The sequence below is a fragment of the Oncorhynchus masou genome, chromosome 24 (genome assembly GCF_036934945.1).
Source record: "Oncorhynchus masou masou isolate Uvic2021 chromosome 24, UVic_Omas_1.1, whole genome shotgun sequence".
Taxonomy (NCBI): Eukaryota; Metazoa; Chordata; class Actinopteri; order Salmoniformes; family Salmonidae; genus Oncorhynchus; species Oncorhynchus masou.
This window is the reverse complement of record NC_088235.1, coordinates 9,059,311-9,081,810: the sequence shown is the minus strand read 5'-3', so window position 1 is coordinate 9,081,810 and position 22,500 is coordinate 9,059,311. Positions and strand designations below refer to the sequence as shown.

At 46.9% G+C, this 22,500-nt stretch overlaps 2 protein-coding genes across 2 annotated transcripts in view; one reads left to right on the top strand and one right to left on the bottom strand.

The window, feature by feature from the left end:
• Nucleotides 1–22,500, bottom strand: part of LOC135513383 (dedicator of cytokinesis protein 1-like) — a 1,066,221-nt gene that overhangs the window by 910,982 nt on the left and 132,739 nt on the right.
• Nucleotides 1–22,500, top strand: part of LOC135511833 (dedicator of cytokinesis protein 1-like) — a 513,132-nt gene that overhangs the window by 461,237 nt on the left and 29,395 nt on the right. Inside the window, exon 33 of the mRNA XM_064933315.1 lies at nt 15,783–15,920. Coding sequence (XP_064789387.1) covers nt 15,783–15,920 — 138 coding nt within the window. The remainder of the gene's footprint in view (nt 1–15,782; nt 15,921–22,500) is intronic.

The window sequence follows — 22,500 nt, the reverse complement described above, 5'->3', positions numbered from 1 at the left end:
GACTCTGTATCTATCAGTATGTCTGGACTCTGTATCTATCAGTATGTCTGGACTCTGTATCTATCAGTATGTCTGGACTCTGTATCTATCAGTATGTCTGGACTCTGTATCTATCAGTATGTCTGGACTCTGTATCTATCAGTATGTCTGGACTCTGTATCTATCAGTATGTCTGGGCTCTGTATCTATCAGTATGTCTGGACTCTGTATCTATCAGTATGTCTGGACTCTGTATCTATCAGTATGTCTGGACTCTGTATCTATCAGTATGTCTGACTCTGTATCTATCAGTATGTCTGGACTCTGTATCTATCAGTATGTCTGGACTCTGTATCTATCAGTATGTCTGGGCTCTGTATCTATCAGTATGTCTGGGCTCTGTATCTATCAGTATGTCTGGACTCTGTATCTATCAGTATGTCTGGGCTCTGTATCTATCAGTATGTCTGGACTCTGTATCTATCAGTATGTCTGGACTCTGTATCTATCAGTATGTCTGGACTCTGTATCTATCAGTATGTCTGGACTCTGTATCTATCAGTATGTCTGGACTCTGTATCTATCAGTATGTCTGGACTCTGTATCTATCAGTATGTCTGGACTCTGTATCTATCAGTATGTCTGGACTCTGTATCTATCAGTATGTCTGGACTCTGTATCTATCAGTATGTCTGGACTCTGTATCTATCAGTATGTCTGGACTCTGTATCTATCAGTATGTCTGGACTCTGTATCTATCAGTATGTCTGGACTCTGTATCTATCTCCTTTGCTAGCCAGAGTTCCCTCTGTATAATATAGAAGATTGGAACACTCAGAGGATTTATATAGTTTAACGCAGACATTCTCTTTCTCACTCACACACACACACACACAGACACAAACACACACACTCCCTTCTTTCCCAGAGACTTCACACCCCTCTGTGTTGTCAGAGTAAACCCTTTAGTCAGGCGTTTGGCTGCGGTGAGTATGTAAGCCATGCAGACACTGTACTGAAGATGCTGTGTACGGTGGAACGGTGACAGTAGAGTGTCTGTTGGCTGTGGAAGCGTATGCTGTAAATAAAACCTCTTTGTGTGACTTCCTGCAGCCAAAGAGCTGCACTAAACCCATTGTAAGAGGATTAAATGTTTTCATCGTGTGGCTTTGACTTATTACCACATATTAATCAACAAGCATGCGTATTTTATTATTGGATTTTATTTTTTATTCATAACTTAACAATATTTGTTTGTTTTTTATATAAACAAAGGAACAGTTGTATGTTCAAACCTGGGGATGGAGGAAGTAAAAGGGGGAGGAGCTATACTATTGGTTGTAATATTCGACTCGTTCTTAGAGACTTCCTGCAGAGCAGTGGTTTTTCTAACCTCTCCTCGGTGACCCCCTGACGTTTTACAATGTTATTGTAGCTCTGAACTATCTCATCTGATCCACCTGATCAAGGGCTTGGTGATTTAGCTGACGAGTTGAATCAGGTGCTCTGGAATAGATCCAACATGTGGATGGCTTGGTGTCCCCGAGGAGACGACAAATCCCTGCTATAAGGCACCATCACCTAACTGTACTTAAACCATTGGCTGTAGGGACACTCAGCCTGTAGGGAGACTCAGCCTGTAGGGAAACTCAGCCTGTTATAAAGTCAAACACAATCCGTTACCAGAGCCTCCAAAGTCCCTTTATTTCATGTTTAATGTATTGAGGCTGGTTCTCCATAGTGACGGGACAAAGAAATGTGTCTGTGGCCTGAGATTTACAAGGGGCGTGGGGCCATAACATCTTCAGACCCACACATCTCTCCTCCTCTGTTGGGGTTGACAGATAATCTGTAGGGTTGTGGTCTCCTGTAACCTGACCTGATCAGGACAGTCATGAAACCAATGACAGGTCATTGTTAAAAAATAGAAAAGAGTAGAGGGCCTAGAGAGCTGCCCTGCGGTACACCACACTTTACATGTTTGACATTAGAGAAGCTTCCATTAAAGAACACCCTCTGAGTTCTATTAAATAGATAGCTCTGAATCCATGGTATGGCTTAAGGTTGAAAAGCCGTTAACACAATAGAAAACAATCTAAACTACATCTCAATAGAAAACCATCTAAACTACATCTCACTACATCTCAATAGAAAACCATCTAAACTACATCTCAATAGAAAACCATCTAAACTACATCTCACTACATCTCAATAGAAAACCATCTAAACTACATCTCAATAGAAAACCATCTAAACTACATCTCAATAGAAAACCATCTAAACTACATCTCACTAGAAACCGTCTAAACTACATCTCACTACATCTCAATAGAAAACCATCTAAACTACATCTCAATAGAAAACCATCTAAACTGCATCTCACTACATCTCAATAGAAAACCGTCTAAACTACATCTCACTACATCTCAATAGAAAACCGTCTAAACTACATCTCACTACATCTCAATAGAAAACCGTCTAAACTACATCTCACTACATCTCAATAGAAAACCATCTAAACTACATCTCACTACATCTCAATAGAAAACCATCTAAACTACATCTCAATAGAAAACCATCTAAACTACATCTCACTACATCTCAATAGAAAACCATCTAAACTACATCTCAATAGAAAACCATCTAAACTACATCTCAATAGAAAACCATCTAAACTACATCTCAATAGAAAACCATCTAAACTACATCTCAATAGAAAACCATCTAAACTACATCTCAATAGAAAACCATCTAAACTACATCTCAATAGAAAACCATTTATTTTTTAATTGATTTCACCTTTATTTAACCAGGTAGGTTAGTTGAGAACACCTTTATTTAACCAGGTAGGCTAGTTGATAACACCTTTATTTAACCAGGTAGGCTAGTTGAGAATACTTTTATTTAACCAGGTAGGCAAGTTGAGAACAAGTTCAAATTTGCAACTGCTACCTGGCCAAGATAAAGCGAAGCAATTCGACACATACAACAACACAGAGTTACACATGGAATAAACAAGTCATACAGTCAATAATACAGTAGAACAAAAGAAAACCAACAAGTCTATATACAGTGAGTGCAAATGATTTAAGTTAAGGGAATTAAGGCAATAAATAGGCCATGGAGGCAAAGTAAATACAATATAGCAATTAGATGTGCAGAAGATGAATGTGCAAGTAGAGATACTGGGGTGCAAAGGAGCAAGATAAATAAATAAATACAGTATGGGGATGAGGTAGTTGGATGGGCTGTTTACAGATGGGCTATGTACAGGTGCAGTGATCTGTGAGCTGCTCTGACAGCGGGTGCCTAAAGCTAGTGAGAGAGATATGAGTCTCCAGCGAGATTTTTGCAGAGATTTTTGCAGTTCGTTCCAGTCGTTGGCAGCAGAGTGCTGGAAGGAAAGACGACCAAAGGAGGAATTGGCTTTGGGGGTGACCAGTGAGATATACATGCTTGAGCGCGTGCTACGAGTAGGTGCTGCTATGGTGACCAGTGAGCGAAGATAAGGCGGGGCTTTACCTAGCAGAGACTTGTAGATGACCTGGAGCCAGTGGGTTTGGCGACGAGTATGAAGCGAGGGCCAACCAACGAGAGCGTACAGGTCGCAATGGTGGGTAGAATATGGGGCTTTGGTGACAAAACGGATGCCACTGTGATAGACTGCATCCAATTTGCTGAGTAGGGTGTTGGAGGCTATTTTGTAAATGACATCACCGAAGTCTAGGATCGGTAGGATGGTCAGTTTTACGAGGGTAAGTTTGGCAGCATGAGTGAAGGATGCTTTGTTGCCGAAATAGGAAGCCGATTCTAGATTTAACTTTGAATTGGAGATGTTTGATGTGAGTCTGGAAGGAGAGTTTACAGTCTAACCAGACACCTAGGTATTTGTAGTTGTCCACGTATTCTAAGTCAGAGCCGTCCAGATCTAACAGTACAGGTCCCACAATCTTCTCATTATCTATTTCTTTCAACCAATCATCAGTCATTTGTGTCGGTACCATACACATTGAGTGCTCTTCTCTCTAAGCTTTAAGTCTTGTTCATTTTGAAAGAAATAACATTGAATTTGGTCAAACACCATTTGTTCAGCAGTTTGCTAAGAGCTGGCAGCAGGCTGATAATTTTGCTCTTAGAACCAGTGAAGGCAGCTTTACCACTCTTGGGTGGCGGAATGACTTTGGCTTCCCTCCAGGCCGGAGGACAAAGACTTTCCTCCCGGCTCAGATTAAAGATATGACAGATAGGAGTGGCTATAGAGTCAGATACCATCCTCAGTAGGAGTGGCTATAGAGTCAGATACCATCCTCAGTAGGAGTGGCTATAGAGTCAGTAGGAGTGGCTATAGAGTCAGATACCATCCTCAGTAGGAGTGGCTATAGAGTCAGATACCATCCTCAGTAGGAGTGGCTATAGAGTCAGTAGGAGTGGCTATAGAGTCAGATACCATCCTCAGTAGGAGTGGCTATAGAGTCAGTAGGAGGGGCTATAGAGTCAGATACCATCCTCAGTAGGAGTGGCTATAGAGTCAGTAGGAGTGGCTATAGAGTCAGATACCATCCTCAGTAGGAGTGGCTATAGAGTCAGATACCATCCTCAGTAGGAGTGGCTATAGAGTCAGTAGGAGTGGCTATAGAGTCAGATACCATCCTCAGTAGGAGTGGCTATAGAGTCAGTAGGAGGGGCTATAGAGTCAGATACCATCCTCAGTAGGAGTGGCTATAGAGTCAGATACCATCCTCAGTAGGAGTGGCTATAGAGTCAGTAGGAGTGGCTATAGAGTCAGATACCATCCTCAGTAGGAGTGGCTATAGAGTCAGATACCATCCTCAGTAGGAGTGGCTATAGAGTCAGATACCATCCTCAGTAGGAGTGGCTATAGAGTCAGATACCATCCTCAGTAGGAGTGGCTATAGAGACAGTAGGAGTGGCTATAGAGACAGATACAATCCTCAGTAGGAGTGGCTATAGAGTCAGATACCATCCTCAGTAGGAGGGGCTATAGAGTCAGCTACCATCCTCAGTAGGAGTGGCTATAGAGTCAGCTACCATCCTCAGTAGGAGTGGCTATAGAGTCAGATACCATCCTCAGTAGGAGTGGCTATAGAGTCAGTAGGAGTGGCTATAGAGTCAGATACCATCCTCAGTAGGAGTGGCTATAGAGTCAGCTACCATCCTCAGTAGGAGTGGCTATAGAGTCAGCTACCATCCTCAGTAGGAGGGGCTATAGAGTCAGCTACCATCCTCAGTAGGAGTGGCTATAGAGTCAGCTACCATCCTCAGTAGGAGGGGCTATAGAGTCAGCCACCATCCTCAGTAGGAGTGGCTATAGAGTCAGCTACCATCCTCAGTAGGAGTGGCTATAGAGTCAGTAGGAGTGGCTATAGAGACAGTAGGAGTGGCTATAGAGACAGTAGGAGTGGCTATAGAGACAGATACAATCCTCAGTAGGAGTGGCTATAGAGTCAGATACCATCCTCAGTAGGAGGGGCTATAGAGTCAGCTACCATCCTCAGTAGGAGTGGCTATAGAGTCAGCTACCATCCTCAGTAGGAGTGGCTATAGAGTCAGATACCATCCTCAGTAGGAGTGGCTATAGAGTCAGTAGGAGTGGCTATAGAGTCAGATACCATCCTCAGTAGGAGTGGCTATAGAGTCAGCTACCATCCTCAGTAGGAGTGGCTATAGAGTCAGCTACCATCCTCAGTAGGAGGGGCTATAGAGTCAGCTACCATCCTCAGTAGGAGTGGCTATAGAGTCAGCTACCATCCTCAGTAGGAGTGGCTATAGAGTCAGATACCATCCTCAGTAGGAGTGGCTATAGAGTCAGTAGGAGTGGCTATAGAGTCAGTAGGAGTGGCTATAGAGTCAGATACCATCCTCAGTAGGAGTGGCTATAGAGTCAGTAGGAGTGGCTATAGAGACAGTAGGAGTGGCTATAGAGTCAGATACCATCCTCAGTAGGAGTGGCTATAGAGTCAGTAGGAGTGGCTATAGAGTCAGATACCATCCTCAGTAGGAGTGGCTATAGAGTCAGTGGGAGTGGCTATAGAGACAGTAGGAGTGGCTATAGAGTCAGATACCATCCTCAGTAGGAGTGGCTATAGAGTCAGCCACCATCCTCAGTAGGAGTGGCTATAGAGACAGATACCATCCTCAGTAGGAGTGGCTATAGAGTCAGCTACCATCCTCAGTAGGACTGGCTATAGAGTCAGCTACCATCCTCAGTAGGAGTGGCTATAGAGTCAGCTACCATCCTCAGTAGGAGGGGCTATAGAGTCAGCTACCATCCTCAGTAGGAGTGGCTATAGAGTCAGATACCATCCTCAGTAGGAGTGGCTATAGAGTCAGTAGGAGTGGCTATAGAGTCAGATACCATCCTCAGTAGGAGTGGCTATAGTCAGCTACCATCCTCAGTAGGAGTGGCTATAGAGACAGATACCATCCTCAGTAGGAGTGGCTATAGAGTCAGCCACCATCCTCAGTAGGAGTGGCTATAGAGTCAGATACCATCCTCAGTAGGAGTGGCTATAGAGTCAGATACCATCCTCAGTAGGAGTGGCTATAGAGTCAGTAGGAGTGGCTATAGAGACAGTAGGAGTGGCTATAGAGTCAGTTACCATCCTCAGTAGGAGTGGCTATAGAGTCAGCCACCATCCTCAGTAGGAGTGGCTATAGAGTCAGATACCATCCTCAGTAGGAGTGGCTATAGAGTCAGATACCATCCTCAGTAGGAGTGGCTATAGAGTCAGTAGGAGTGGCTATAGAGTCAGATACCATCCTCAGTAGGAGTGGCTATAGAGTCAGTAGGAGTGGCTATAGAGACAGTAGGAGTGGCTATAGTGACAGTAGGAGTGGCTATAGAGACAGATACCATCCTCAGTAGGAGTGGCTATAGAGACAGATACCATCCTCAGTAGGAGTGGCTATAGAGTCAGTAGGAGTGACTATAGAGACAGTAGGAGTGGCTATAGAGTCAGTAGGAGCGGCTATAGAGACAGTAGGAGTGGCTATAGAGTCAGCCACCATCCTCAGTAGGAGTGGCTATAGAGACAGTAGGAGTGACTATAGAGTCAGATACCATCCTCAGTAGGAGTGGCTATAGAGACAGTAGGAGTGGCTATAGAGTCAGATACCATCCTCAGTAGGAGTGGCTATAGAGTCAGATACCATCCTCAGTAGGAGTGGCTATAGAGTCAGATACCATCCTCAGTAGGAGTGGCTATAGAGTCAGCCACCATCCTCAGTAGGAGTGGCTATAGAGTCAGATACCATCCTCAGTAGGAGTGGCTATAGAGTCAGCCACTATCCTCAGTAGGAGTGGCTATAGAGTCAGCTACCATCCTCAGTAGGAGGGGCTATAGAGTCAGTAGGAGTGGCTATAGAGACAGTAGGAGTGACTATAGAGTCAGCTACCATCCTCAGTAGGAGTGGCTATAGAGTCAGTAGGAGTGGCTATAGAGTCAGTAGGAGTGGCTATAGTCAGCTACCATCCTCAGTAGGAGTGGCTATAGAGACAGTAGGAGTGGCTATAGAGACAGTAGGAGTGGCTATAGAGTCAGCTACCATCCTCAGTAGGAGTGGCTATAGAGACAGTAGGAGTGGCTATAGAGTCAGTAGGAGTGGCTATAGTCAGCTACCATCCTCAGTAGGAGTGGCTATAGAGACAGTAGGAGTGGCTATAGAGACAGTAGGAGTGGCTATAGAGTCAGCTACCATCCTCAGTAGGAGTGGCTATAGAGACAGTAGGAGTGGCTATAGAGACAGTAGGAGTGACTATAGAGTCAGCTACCATCCTCAGTAGGAGTGGCTATAGAGTCAGTAGGAGTGGCTATAGAGTCAGTAGGAGTGGCTATAGTCAGCTACCATCCTCAGTAGGAGTGGCTATAGAGACAGTAGGAGTGGCTATAGAGACAGTAGGAGTGGCTATAGAGTCAGCTACCATCCTCAGTAGGAGTGGCTATAGAGACAGTAGGAGTGGCTATAGAGTCAGCTACCATCCTCAGTAGGAGTGGCTATAGAGTCAGTAGGAGTGGCTATAGAGTCAGTAGGAGTGGCTATAGAGTCAGTAGGAGTGGCTATAGAGTCAGTAGGAGTGGCTATAGAGTCAGTAGGAGTGGCTATAGAGTCAGCTACCATCCTCAGTAGGAGTGGCTACAGAGACAGTAGGAGTGGCTATAGAGTCAGATACCATCCTCAGTAGGAGTGGCTATAGAGTCAGCCACCATCCTCAGTAGGAGTGGCTATAGAGTCAGTAGGAGTGGCTATAGAGACAGTAGGAGTGGCTATAGAGTCAGCTACCATCCTCAGTAGGAGTGGCTATAGAGTCAGTAGGAGAGGCTATAGAGTCAGTAGGAGTGGCTATAGAGTCAGTAGGAGTGGCTATAGAGACAGTAGGAGTGGCTATAGAGTCAGTAGGAGTGGCTATAGAGTCAGTAGGAGTGGCTATAGAGTCAGTAGGAGTGGCAATAGAGTCAGTAGGAGTGGCTATAGAGTCAGATACCATCCTCAGTAGGAGTGGCTATAGAGTCAGTAGGAGTGGCTATAGAGTCAGTAGGAGTGGCTATAGAGTCAGTAGGAGTGGCTATAGAGTCAGTAGGAGTGGCTATAGAGTCAGTAGGAGTGGCTATAGAGGCAGTAGGAGTGGCTATAGAGTCAGTGGGAGTGGCTATAGAGTCAGTAGGAGTGGCTATAGAGTCAGCCACCATCCTCAGTAGCTTTCCATCTAAGTTGTCAATGTCAGGAGTTTTGTCATTATTGATCAATAAAAAAAAAATCTACCTCTCCCACACAAACTTTACAACATTAAAATATGCAAAGCTTTTCTTTCATCATTTGTATTATTTATGCATGACTATGAAGGCTCGCTGTTCGTTGTTGGCATTTCCTGCCGACATTTTCCCACGTTGCCAATGAAGTCATCATTAAAATAATTGGTAACATCAAATGGTTTTGTGATAAGCCATCTGGTTTGCTGAAAGATGGAGTTGAATTTTGTCTTTCTGCCCATAATGTCATTTAAAGTTCTCCGAAGTTGTTTTCCATCATTCTTTATATCGTTGATCTTGGCTTCATAATACAGTCTCTTCTTTTTGTTGAGTTTCGTCTCATCATTTCTCCATTTGCCAGTCAGATGTACATCCAGACTTATTAGCCACTTGTCCTGTGTCAGTCCCGTGTCAGTCCCGTGTCAGTCCTGTGTCAGTCCCGTGCCCGTCCCATGCCAGTCCAGTGCCAGTCCCGTGTCAGTCCCGTGCCAGTCCCGTGTCAGTCCTGCATCCATCCCGTGCCAGTCCCGTGTCAGTCCCGTGCCAGTCCCGTGCCAGTCCCGTGTCAGTCCCGTGTCAGTCCCGTGTCAGTCCCGTGCTAGTCCCGTGCCAGTCCCGTGTCAGTCCCGTGTCAGTCCCGTGCCAGTCCCGTGCCAGTCCCGTGTCAGTCCCGTGTCAGTCCCGTGTCAGTCCCGTGCTAGTCCCGTGCCAGTCCCGTGTCAGTCCCGTGTCAGTCCCGTGTCAGTCCCGTGTCAGTCCCGTGCCAGTCCCGTGCCAGTCCCGTGTACTCTTAGCTTTGCTGTGTCATGTAAAGGAGCAGTGTGATAACAGAGGAGAAACACACAGTGTGTCTAGAGAGTAGGAGCATGGGGCGGTGAGGTGACTATGGCAACCAGGCCTTCTACATTCTACCGGGGTTTTAATGAACACGGTCATGTTCCCTTGGCTTTCTCAGCAGGCGTGGGTTCTAAAGACACAGACACACACACACACACACACACACACACACAAGTACACTCCCCCCCCCCACACAAACACAAACAAGTACACTCCCCACCCACACAAACACAAACAAGTACACTCCCACACACACACACACACCATGACTTACTGTGAGTTCGGACGTAATTAACAGTTCTAAGTCCGTGTCTATGGAGTATAATATACCACCTGACACCAGTAGGAGGGGAATGTTATGGAGTATAATATACCACCTGACACCAGTAGGAGAGGAATGTTATGGAGTATAATATACCACCTGTCACCAGTAGGAGAGGAATGTTATGGAGTATAATATACCACCTGACACCAGTAGGAGAGGAATGTTATGGAGTATAATATACCACCTGACACCAGTAGGAGAGGAATGTTATGGAGTATAATATACCACCTGACACCAGTAGGAGGGGAATGTTATGGAGTATAATATACCACCTGACACCAGTAGGAGAGGAATGTTATGGAGTATAATATACCACCTGACACCAGTAGTAGGAGAGGAATGTTATGGAGTATAATATACCACCTGACACCAGTAGGAGAATGTTATGGAATGTATACCACCTGACACCAGTAGGAGAAAGAATGTTATGGAGTAGAATATACCACCTGACACCAGTAGGAGAGGAATGTTAGAATATACCACCTGACACCAGTAGGAGAGGAATGGTATGGAGTATAATATACCACCTGACACCAGTAGGAGGGGAATGTTATGGAGTATAATATACCACCTGACACCAGTAGGAGAGGAATGTTATGGAGTATAATATACCACCTGACACCAGTAGGAGGGGAATGTTATGGAGTATAATATACCACCTGACACCAGTAGGAGAGGAATGTTATGGAGTATAATATACCACCTGACACCAGTAGGAGAGGAATGTTATGGAGTATAATATACCACCTGACACCAGTAGGAGGGGAATGTTATGGATTATAATATACCACCTGACACCAGTAGGAGGGGAATGTTATGGATTATAATATACCACCTGACACCAGTAGGAGAGGAATGTTAGAATATACCACCTGACACCAGTAGGAGAGGAATGTTATGGAGTATAATATACCACCTGACACCAGTAGGAGGGGAATGTTATGGAGTATAATATACCACCTGACACCAGTAGGAGGGGAATGTTATGGAGTATAATATACCACCTGACACCAGTAGGAGAGGAATGTTATGGAGTATAATATACCACCTGACACCAGTAGGAGAGGAATGTTATGGAGTAGGAATATACCACCTGACACCAGTAGGAGAGGAATGTTATGGAGTAGAATATACCACCTGACACCAGTAGGAGAGGAATGTTATGGAGTATAATATACCACCTGACACCAGTAGTAGAGGAATGTTATGGAGTATAATATACCACCTGACACCAGTAGGAGAGGAATGTTATGGAGTATAATATACCACCTGACACCAGTAGGAGAGGAATGTTATGGAGTATAATATACCACCTGACACCAGTAGGAGAGGAATGTTATGGAGTATAATATACCACCTGACACCAGTAGGAGAGGAATGTTATGGAGTATAATATACCACCTGACACCAGTAGGAGAGGAATGTTATGGAGTATAATATACCACCTGACACCAGTAGGAGAGGAATGTTATGGAGTATAATATACCACCTGACACCAGTAGGAGAGGAATGTTATGGAGTATAATATACCACCTGACACCAGTAGGAGAGGAATGTTATGGAGTATAATATACCACCTGACACCAGTAGGAGGGGAATGTTATGGAGTATAATATACCACCTGACACCAGTAGGAGAGGAATGTTATGGAGTATAATATACCACCTGACACCAGTAGGAGAGGAATGTTATGGAGTAGAATATACCACCTGACACCAGTAGGAGAGGAATGTTATGGAGTATAATATACCACCTGACACCAGTAGGAGAGGAATGTTATGGAGTATAATATACCACCTGACACCAGTAGGAGAGGAATGTTTTGGAGTATAATATACCACCTGACACCAGTAGGAGAGGAATGTTATGGAGTAGAATATACCACCTGACACCAGTAGGAGAGGAATGTTATGGAGTATAATATACCACCTGACACCAGTAGGAGAGGAATGGAGTAGAATTATGGAGTATAATATACCACCTGACACCAGTAGGAGAGGAATGTTATGGAGTATAATATACCACCTGACACCAGTAGGAGAGGAATGTTATGGAGTATAATATACCACCTGACACCAGTAGGAGAGGAATGTTATGGAGTATAACATACCACCTGACACCAGTAGGAGAGGAATGTTATGGAGTATAACATACCACCTGACACCAGTAGGAGGGGAATGTTATGGAGTATAATATACCACCTGACACCAGTAGGAGAGGAATGTTATGGAGTATAATATACCACCTGACACCAGTAGGAGAGGAATGTTATGGAGTATAATATACCACCTGACACCAGTAGGAGAGGAATGTTATGGAGTATAATATACCACCTGACACCAGTAGGAGAGGAATGTTATGGAGTATAATATACCACCTGACACCAGTAGGAGAGGAATGTTATGGAGTATTATATACCACCTGACACCAGTAGGAGGGGAATGTTATGGAGTAGAATATACCACCTGACACCAGTAGGAGAGGAAGGTTATGGAGTATAATATACCACCTGACACCAGTAGGAGAGGAATGTTATGGAGTATAATATACCACCTGACACCAGTAGGAGGGGAATGTTATGGAGTATAATATACCACCTGACACCAGTAGGAGAGGAATGTTATGGAGTATAATATACCACCTGACACCAGTAGGAGAGGAATGTTATGGAGTATAATATACAACCTGACACCAGTAGGAGAGGAATGTTATGGAGTATAATATACCACCTGACACCAGTAGGAGAGGAATGTTATGGAGTATAATATACCACCTGACACCAGTAGGAGAGGAATGTTATGGAGTATAATATACCACCTGACACCAGTAGGAGGGGAATGTTAGAATATACCACCTGACACCAGTAGGAGAGGAATGTTATGGAGTATAATATACCACCTGACACCAGTAGGAGAGGAATGTTATGGAGTATAATATACCACCTGACACCAGTAGGAGTGGAATGTTATGGAGTAGAATATACCACCTGACACCAGTAGGAGAGGGATGTTATGGAGTATAATATACCACCTGACACCAGTAGGAGAGGAATGTTATGGAGTATAATATACCACCTGACACCAGTAGGAGAGGAATGTTATGGAGTATAATATACCACCTGACACCAGTAGGAGAGGAATGTTATGGAGTAGAATATACCACCTGACACCAGTAGGAGAGGAATATTATGGAGTATAATATACCACCTGACACCAGTAGGAGAGGAATGTTATGGAGTATAATATACCACCTGACACCAGTAGGAGAGGAATGTTATGGAGTATAATATACCACCTCACACCAGTAGGAGAGGAATGTTATGGAGTATAATATACCACCTGACACCAGTAGGAGAGGAATGTTATGGAGTATAATATACCACCTGACACCAGTAGGAGAGGAATGTTATGGAGTATAATATACCACCTGACACCAGTAGGAGAGGAATGTTATGGAGTATAATATACCACCTGACACCAGTAGGAGAGGAATGTTATGGAGTATAATATACCACCTGATACCAGTAGGAGTGGAATGTTATGTAGTAGAATATACCACCTGACACCAGTAGGAGAGGAATGTTATGGAGTAGAATATACCACCTGACACCAGTAGGAGAAAGAATGTTATGGAGTATAATATACCACCTGACACCAGTAGGAGGGGAATGTTATGGAGTATAATATACCACCTGACACCAGTAGGAGGGGAATGTTATGGAGTATAATATACCACCTGACACCAGTAGGAGAGGAATGTTATGGAGTATAATATACCACCTGACACCAGTAGGAGAGGAATGTTATGGAGTATAATATACCACCTGACACCAGTAGGAGGGGAATGTTATGGAGTATAATATACCACCTGACACCAGTAGGAGAGGAATGTTATGGAGTATAATATACCACCTGACACCAGTAGGAGGGGAATGTTATGGAGTATAATATACCACCTGACACCAGTAGGAGAGGAATGTTATGGAGTATAATATACCACCTGACACCAGTAGGAGAGGAATGTTATGGAGTATAATATACCACCTGACACCAGTAGGAGGGGAATGTTATGGAGTATAATATACCACCTGACACCAGTAGGAGAGGAATGTTATGGAGTATAATATACCACCTGACACCAGTAGGAGGGGAATGTTATGGAGTATAATATACCACCTGACACCAGTAGGAGAGGAATGTTATGGAGTATAATATACCACCTGACACCAGTAGGAGAGGAATGTTATGGAGTATAATATACCACCTGACACCAGTAGGAGGGGAATGTTATGGAGTATAATATACCACCTGACACCAGTAGGAGAGGAATGTTATGGAGTATAATATACCACCTGACACCAGTAGGAGAGGAATCTTATGGAGTATAATATACCACCTGACACCATTAGGAGAAGAATGTTATGGAGTAGAATATACCACCTGACACCAGTAGGAGAGGAATGTTATGGAGTATAATATACCACCTGACACCAGTAGGAGGGGAATGTTATGGAGTAGAATATACCACCTGACACCAGTAGGAGAGGAATGTTATGGAGTATAATATACCACCTGACACCAGTAGGAGGGAATGTTATGGAGTAGAATATACCACCTGACACCAGTAGGAGGGGAATGTTATGGAGTAGAATATACCACCTGACACCAGTAGGAGAGGAATGTTATGGAGTATAATATACCACCTGACACCAGTAGTAGAGGAATGTTATGGAGTAGAATATACCACCTGACACCAGTAGGAGGGGAATGTTATGGAGTATAATATACCACCTGACACCAGTAGGAGAGGAATGTTATGGAGCAGAATATACCACCTGACACCAGTAGGAGAGGAATGTTATGGAGTATAATATACCACCTGTCACCAGTAGGAGAGGAATGTTATGGAGTATAATATACCACCTGACACCAGTAGGAGAGGAATGTTATGGAGTATAATATACCACCTGACACCAGTAGGAGAAAGAATGTTATGGAGTAGAATATACCACCTGACACCAGTAGGAGAGGAATGTTATGGAGTATAATATACCACCTGACACCAGTAGGAGAGGAATGTTATGGAGTATAATATACCACCTGACACCAGTAGGAGAGGAATGTTATGGAGTATAATATACCACCTGACACCAGTAGGAGAGGAATGTTATGGAGTATAATATACCACCTGACACCAGTAGGAGAGGAATGTTATGGAGTATAATATACCACCTGACACCAGTAGGAGAGGACTTTTATGGAGTATAATATACCACCTGACACCAGTAGGAGGGGAATGTTATGGAGTATAATATACCACCTGACACCAGTAGGAGAGGAATGTTATGGAGTAGAATATACCACCTGACACCAGTAGGAGAGGAATGTTATGGAGTATAATATACCACCTGACACCAGTAGGAGAGGAATGTTATGGAGTATAATATACCACCTGACACCAGTAGGAGAGGACTGTTATGGAGTATAATATACCACCTGACACCAGTAGGAGGGGAATGTTATGGAGTATAATATACCACCTGACACCAGTAGGAGAGGAATGTTATGGAGTATAATATACCACCTGACACCAGTAGGAGAGGAATGTTATGGAGTATAATATACCACCTGACACCAGTAGGAGAGGAATGTTATGCAGTTTTGTGTCCATTTTGTTGTTGTGGTCCCTTACTTGGCGTGTGTGTGTGTGTGTGTGTGTGTGTGTGTGTGTGTGTGTGTGTGTGTGTGTGTGTGTGTGTGTGTGTGTGTGTGTGTGTGTGTGTGTGTGTGTGTGTGTGTGTGTGTGTGTGTGTGTGTGTTCAAACCCCTTCAAAACCCCTTCAGATGACTGTTGTGATCATTGTGTGTTTCCAGATCCCTTACCTAGCTGATGGTGTTCGTATCCATGGAGAGAAAGTGACAGAGGCTCTGAGGCCTTTCCATGACCGCCTGGAGGCCTGCTTCAAACAGCTCAGAGAGAAAGTGGAGAAACAGTACGGAGTCAAGACACTGGTAATATCTCTCTCCTCCTCTCTCCTGTGCTCTCTCCTCTCTTCTCCTCTCTTCTCCTTCTCTCTCCTCCTCTCTCCACCTCTCTTCTCCTCTCTCCTCCTCTCTTCTCCTTCTCTCTCCTCCTCTCTCCTCCTTCTCTCTCCTCCTCTCTCCACCTCTCTTCTCCTCTCTCCACCTCTCCTCTCTCCTCCATCTCTCTCCACCTCTCTTCTCCATCTCTCTCTTCCTCCCCCCTTCTCTCTTCTCCTCTCTCCACCTCTCTCCTCCTCTCTCCACCTCTCTTCTCCTCTCTCCTCCTCTCTCCACCTCTCTCCTCCTCTCTTCTCCTTCTCTCTCCTCCTCTCTCCACCTCTCTTCTCCTCCTCTCTTCTTCTCTCTCCTCTCCTCTCTCCTCCTCTCTTCTCCTCTAGTCTCCTCTCTTCTCCTCTCTTCTCCTCTCTTCTCCTCTCGTCTCCTCTTTCCTATGCACTCTTCTCCATTCTCCTCTCTTCTCCTCTCTCCTATGCTCTCGTCTCCTCTCTTATCCGCTCTCTCTTCTCATCTCTCCTCTTCTCCGCTCTCTTCTCCTCTCGTCTCATCTCTCCTCTCTTCTCCTCTCTTCTCATCTCTCATCTTCTCCTCTCTCTCCTCCTCTCTCCTCCTCTCATCTTCTCCGCTCTCTCCTCCTCTCTCCTCCTCTCCTCTCATCTCCTCTCCTCTCATCTTCTCCGCTCTCTCCTCCTCTCTCCTCCTCTCCTCTCCTCTCATCTCCTCTTTCCTATGCACTCTTCTCCATTCTCCTCTTCTCCTCTCTCTTCTCCTCTCTCCTATGCTCTCATCTCCTCTCTTATCCGCTCTCCTCTCTTCTCATCTCTCCTCTTCTCCTCTGTTCTCCTCTCATCTCATCTCTCCTCTTCTCCGCTCTCTTCTCCTCTTTTCTCATCTCTCCTCTTCTCCTCTTTTCTCCTCTCTTCTCATCTCTCCTCTTCTCCTCTCTCTTCTCCTCTTTTCTCATCTCTCCTCTTCTCCTCTTTTCTCCTCTCTTCTCATCTCTCCTCTTCTCCTCTCTCTTCTCCTCTCTTCTCATCTCTCCTCTTCTCCTCTCTTCTCATCTCTCCTCCTCTCCGCTCTCTTCTCCTCTTCTCCGCTCTCTTCTCCTCTCTTCTCCTCTCCTCCTCTCCGCTCTCTTCTCCTCTTCTCTGCTCTCTTCTCCTCTCTTCTCATCTCTCCTCTTCTCCGCTCTCTTCTCCTCTTCTCCTCTCTTCTCCTCTCTTCTCCTCTCCTCCTCTCCGCTCTCTTCTCCTCTTCTCTGCTCTCTTCTCCTCTCTTCTCATCTCTCCTCTTCTCCGCTCTCTTCTCCTCTCTCCTCTCCGCTCTCTTCTCCTCTTCTCCTCCTTTCTCTTCTCTTCTCATCTCTCCTCTTCTCCGCTCTCTTCTCCCCTCTTCTCTCCTCTCTTCTCATCTCTCCTCTTCTCTGTTCTCCTCTTCTCCCTTCTCCTCCTCTCTTCTCCTCTCCTTTCTTCCTCTCTACTTCTCCTCTTTCTCTGTCCTAATTCCTCCTCTCCTCTCATCTCATCCTACTCTCTCCTACTCATTTTAAATTGACATGTTAGTAATTTAGCAGACACTCTGAGCCAGAGCCACTTACAGTTAATGCATTAATTTCCAGATAGCTAGGTGGAACAACCACATATCACAGTTAATGCATTAATTTCCAGATAGCCTGGTCGAATAACCACATATCACAGTTAGTGCATTCATTTCCAGATAGCTAGGTGTAACAACTACATATCACAGTTAGTGCATTCATCTCCAGATAGCTAGGTGGAACAACCACATATCACAGTTAGTGCATTCATCTCCAGATAGCTAGGTGTAACAACCACATATCACAGTTAGTGCATTCATCTCCAGATAGCTAGGTGTAACAACCACATATCACAGTTAGTGCATTCATCTCCAGATAGCTAGGTGGAACAACCACATATCACAATTAGTGCATTCATTTCCAGATAGCTAGGTGTAACAACTACATATCACAGTTAGTGCATTCATTTCCAGATAGCCTGGTCGAACAACCACATATCACAGTTAGTGCATTCATCTCCAGATAGCTAGGTGGAACAACCACATATCACAGTTAGTGCATTCATTTCCAGATAGCTAGGTGTAACAACTACATATCACAGTTAGTGCATTCATCTCCAGATAGCTAGGTGGAACAACCACATATCACAGTTAGTGCATTCATCTCCAGATAGCAAGGTGGAACAACCACATATCACAGTTAGTGTATTCATCGCCAGATAGCAAGGTGGAACAACTACATATCACAGTTAGTGCATTCATCTTAAGGTGTCTTGGTCAGACAACCACATATCACAGGCATAGAAAGTAGATTTTCCCTCAATAACGTAGCTGTCAGTAGAGTCCGAGCTGTCAGTAGAGTCTGAGCTGTCAGAGCTGTCAGTAGAGTCCGAGCTATCAGTAGAGTCAGAGCTGTCAGAGCTGTCAGTAGAGTCCGAGCTGTCAGTAGAGTCCGAGCTGTCAGTAGAGTCCGAGCTGTCAGTAGAGTCCGAGCTGTCAGTAGAGTCCGAGCTATCAGTAGAGTCCGAGCTGTCAGTAGAGTCCGAGCTGTCAGTAGAGTCCGAGCTGTCAGAGCTGTCAGTAGAGTCAGAGCTGTCAGTAGAGTCCGAGCTGTCAGAGCTGTCAGTAGAGTCAGAGCTGTCAGTAGAGTCCGAGCTGTCAGAGCTGTCAGTAGAGTCCGAGCCGTCAGTAGAGTCCGAGCCGTCAGTAGAGTCCGAGCCGTCAGTAGAGTCCGAGCCGTCAGTAGAGTCCGAGCCGTCAGAAGAGTCCGAGCCGTCAGAAGAGTCCGAGCCGTCAGAAGAGTCCGAGCCGTCAGAAGAGTCCGAGCCGTCAGTAGAGTCCGAGCCGTCAGTAGAGTCCGAGCCTTCAGTAGAGTCCGAGCCGTCAGCAGTAGAGTCCGAGCCGTCAGTAGAGTCCGAGCCGTCAGTAGAGTCAGAGCCGTCAGAAGAGTACGAGCTGTCAGAGCTGTCAGTAGAGTCCGAGCTGTCAGTAGAGTCCGAGCTGTCAGTAGAGTCCGAGCTGTCAGAGCTGTCAGTGGAGTCCGAGCTGTCAGTAGAGTCCGAGCTGTCAGTAGAGTCCGAGCTGTCAGAAGAGTCCGAGCTGTCAGAAGAGTCCGAGCTGTCAGTAGAGTCTGAGCTGTCAGTAGAGTCCGAGCTGTCAGTAGAGTCCGAGCTGTCAGAGCTGTCAGTAGAGTCCGAGCTGTCAGTAGAGTCCGAGCTGTCAGTAGAGTCCGAGCTGTCAGAGCTGTCAGTAGAGTCCGAGCTGTCAGTAGAGTCCGAGCCGTCAGAAGAGTCCGAGCTGTCAGAGCTGTCAGTAGAGTCCGAGCTGTCAGAGCTGTCTGTAGAGTCCGAGCTGTCAGAAGAGTCCGAGCCGTCAGTAGAGTCCGAGCTGTCAGTAGAGTCCGAGCTGTCCGAGCTGTCAGTAGAGTCCGAGCCGTCAGTAGAGTCCGAGCCGTCAGTAGAGTCCGAGCCGTCAGTAGAGTCCGAGCCGTCAGTAGAGTCCGAGCCGTCAGTAGAGTCCGAGCCGTCAGTAGAGTCAGAGCTAGAAGGGGTGGGGAGGCTCAATTGAAAGGAGTGTGAGAGGATTATTTAAGATACTATTTGAAGAGGGCGGGTTTCAGATGTTTTCAGAAGATGGGCAGGGGCTCTGATGTCCTCGCTTCAGGGGGAAGCTGGTTCCACCATTTGGGTGCCAGGACAGAGAAGAGATTGGACTGGGCTGAGTGGGAGCTGCCCTCCCATAGGGGTGGGAGGACCTAGAGACCAGAGGTGGCAGAGTGTTGAGTTTGAGCAGAGCCTGAAGGTAGGGAGGGGGGGGGCTGCCCTCCTGTAGGGGTGGGAGGGCCTAGAGACCAGATGTGGCAGAGTGTTGAGTTTGAGCAGAGCCTGAAGGTAGGGAGGGGGGGCTGCCCACCTGTAGGGGTGGGAGGGCCTAGAGACCAGATGTGGCAGAGTGTTGAGTTTGAGCAGAGCCTGAAGGTAGGGGGGGGGGGCTGCCCTCCTGTAGGGGTGGGAGGGCCTAGAGACCAGAGGTGGCAGATAGAGTGTTCGGGGTGTTGAGTTTGAGCAGAGCCTGAAGGTAGGGAGGGGGGGGGCTGCCCTCCTGTAGGGGTGGGAGGGCCTAGAGACCAGATGTGGCAGAGTGTTGAGTTTGAGCAGAGCCTGAAGGTAGGGAGGGGGAGCTGCCCTCCCGTAGGGGTGGGAGGGCCTAGAGACCAGAGGTGGCAGATAGAGTGTTCGGGGTGTTGAGTTTGAGCAGAGCCTGAAGGTAGGGAGGGGGAGCTGCCCTCCCATAGGGGTGGGAGGGCCTAGAGACCAGAGGTGGCAGAGTGTTGAGTTTGAGCAGAGCCTGAAGGTAGGGAGGGGGAGCTGCCCTCCCATAGGGGTGGGAGGGCCTAGAGACCAGATGTGGCAGATAGAGTGTTCGGGGTGTTGAGTTTGAGCAGAGCCTGAAGGTAGGGAGGGGGGGGCTGCCCTCCTGTAGGGGTGGGAGGGCCTAGAGACCAGAGGTGGCAGGTAGAGTGTTGAGTTTGAGCAGAGCCTGAAGGTAGGGAGGGGGAGCTGCCCTCCCGTAGGGGTGGGAGGGCCTAGAGACCAGATGTGGCAGATAGAGTGTTCGGGGTGTTGAGTTTGAGCAGAGCCTGAAGGTAGGGAGGGGGAGCTGCCCTCCCATAGGGGTGGGAGGGCCTAGAGACCAGATGTGGCAGAGTGTTGAGTTTGAGCAGAGCCTGAAGGTAGGGAGGGGGGGGCTGCCCTCCTGTAGGGGTGGGAGGGCCTAGAGACCAGATGTGGCAGAGTGTTGAGTTTGAGCAGAGCCTGAAGGTAGGGGGGGGGGCTGCCCTCCTGTAGGGGTGGGAGGGCCTAGAGACCAGAGGTGGCAGATAGAGTGTTCGGGGTGTTGAGTTTGAGCAGAGCCTGAAGGTAGGGAGGGGGGGCTGCCCTCCTGTAGGGGTGGGAGGGCCTAGAGACCAGATGTGGCAGAGTGTTGAGTTTGAGCAGAGCCTGAAGGTAGGGAGGGGGAGCTGCCCTCCCGTAGGGGTGGGAGGGCCTAGAGACCAGAGGTGGCAGATAGAGTGTTCGGGGTGTTGAGTTTGAGCAGAGCCTGAAGGTAGGGAGGGGGAGCTGCCCTCCCATAGGGGTGGGAGGGCCTAGAGACCAGAGGTGGCAGAGTGTTGAGTTTGAGCAGAGCCTGAAGGTAGGGAGGGGGAGCTGCCCTCCCATAGGGGTGGGAGGGCCTAGAGACCAGATGTGGCAGATAGAGTGTTCGGGGTGTTGAGTTTGAGCAGAGCCTGAAGGTAGGGAGGGGGGCTGCCCTCCTGTAGGGGTGGGAGGGCCTAGAGACCAGAGGTGGCAGGTAGAGTGTTGAGTTTGAGCAGAGCCTGAAGGTAGGGAGGGGGAGCTGCCCTCCCGTAGGGGTGGGAGGGCCTAGAGACCAGATGTGGCAGATAGAGTGTTCAGGGTGTTGAGTTTGAGCAGAGCCTGAAGGTAGGGAGGGGGGGCTGCCCTCCTGTAGGGGTGGGAGGGCCTAGAGACCAGAGGTGGCAGGTAGAGTGTTGAGTTTGAGCAGAGCCTGAAGGTAGGGAGGGGGAGCTGCCCTCCCGTAGGGGTGGGAGGGCCTAGAGACCAGATGTGGCAGATAGAGTGTTCGGGGTGTTGAGTTTGAGCAGAGCCTGAAGGTAGGGAGGGGGAGCTGCCCTCCCATAGGGGTGGGAGGGCCTAGAGACCAGATGTGGCAGATAGAGTGTTCGGGGTGTTGAGTTTGAGCAGAGCCTGAAGGTAGGGAGGAGCAGTTCCTCTTGAGCTACTTCTTCACTCTCCTCTCCTGTTGTTGGGCCCGTTAAAAAAGTGTCGCTGGATTTATTTCCTCGAACAAACTTTTATTCCCATCACCTGCAGTTTTGTCAAAATGATGGACTCAATGAGGATTATTTTACACCAATGTGGTGTTGTTGACGCGTGGAGAGAACAGACTGGCCGTGACTCAGTATTTCAGGTCCTTAACTCTCCGTCTCCCCCAAGTACAGACATGATATCTGTGGTCTTCCTGAACGACACTCTATTGTGTCCTGTTCTTCTCAGAGTCATTCGTACGTGTAGCTGGGACACAATGCTGCTGGCAGTGTTACCTGCCAGACCCTGGGTCAGTTCAGTATGGAAGAGCGCACACACACTGAATCAACCCTAGACATGGATCTATAGACGCTATTAACTAACACTGATGGGAGGAGGAGGGTATTGATCACTCAAAGATAGGAGGAGGGTATTGATCACTCAAAGATAGGAGGAGGAGGGTATTGATCACTCAACGATAGGAGGAGGAGGAGGGTATTGATCACTAAACGATAGGAGGAGGAGGAGGGTATTGATCACTCAACGATAGGAGGAGTAGGGTATTGATCACTCAAAGATAGGAGGAGGAGGGTATTGATCACTAAACGATAGGAGGAGGAGGAGGGTATTGATCACTCAACGATAGGAGGAGGAGGGTATTGATCACTCAACGATAGGAGGAGGAG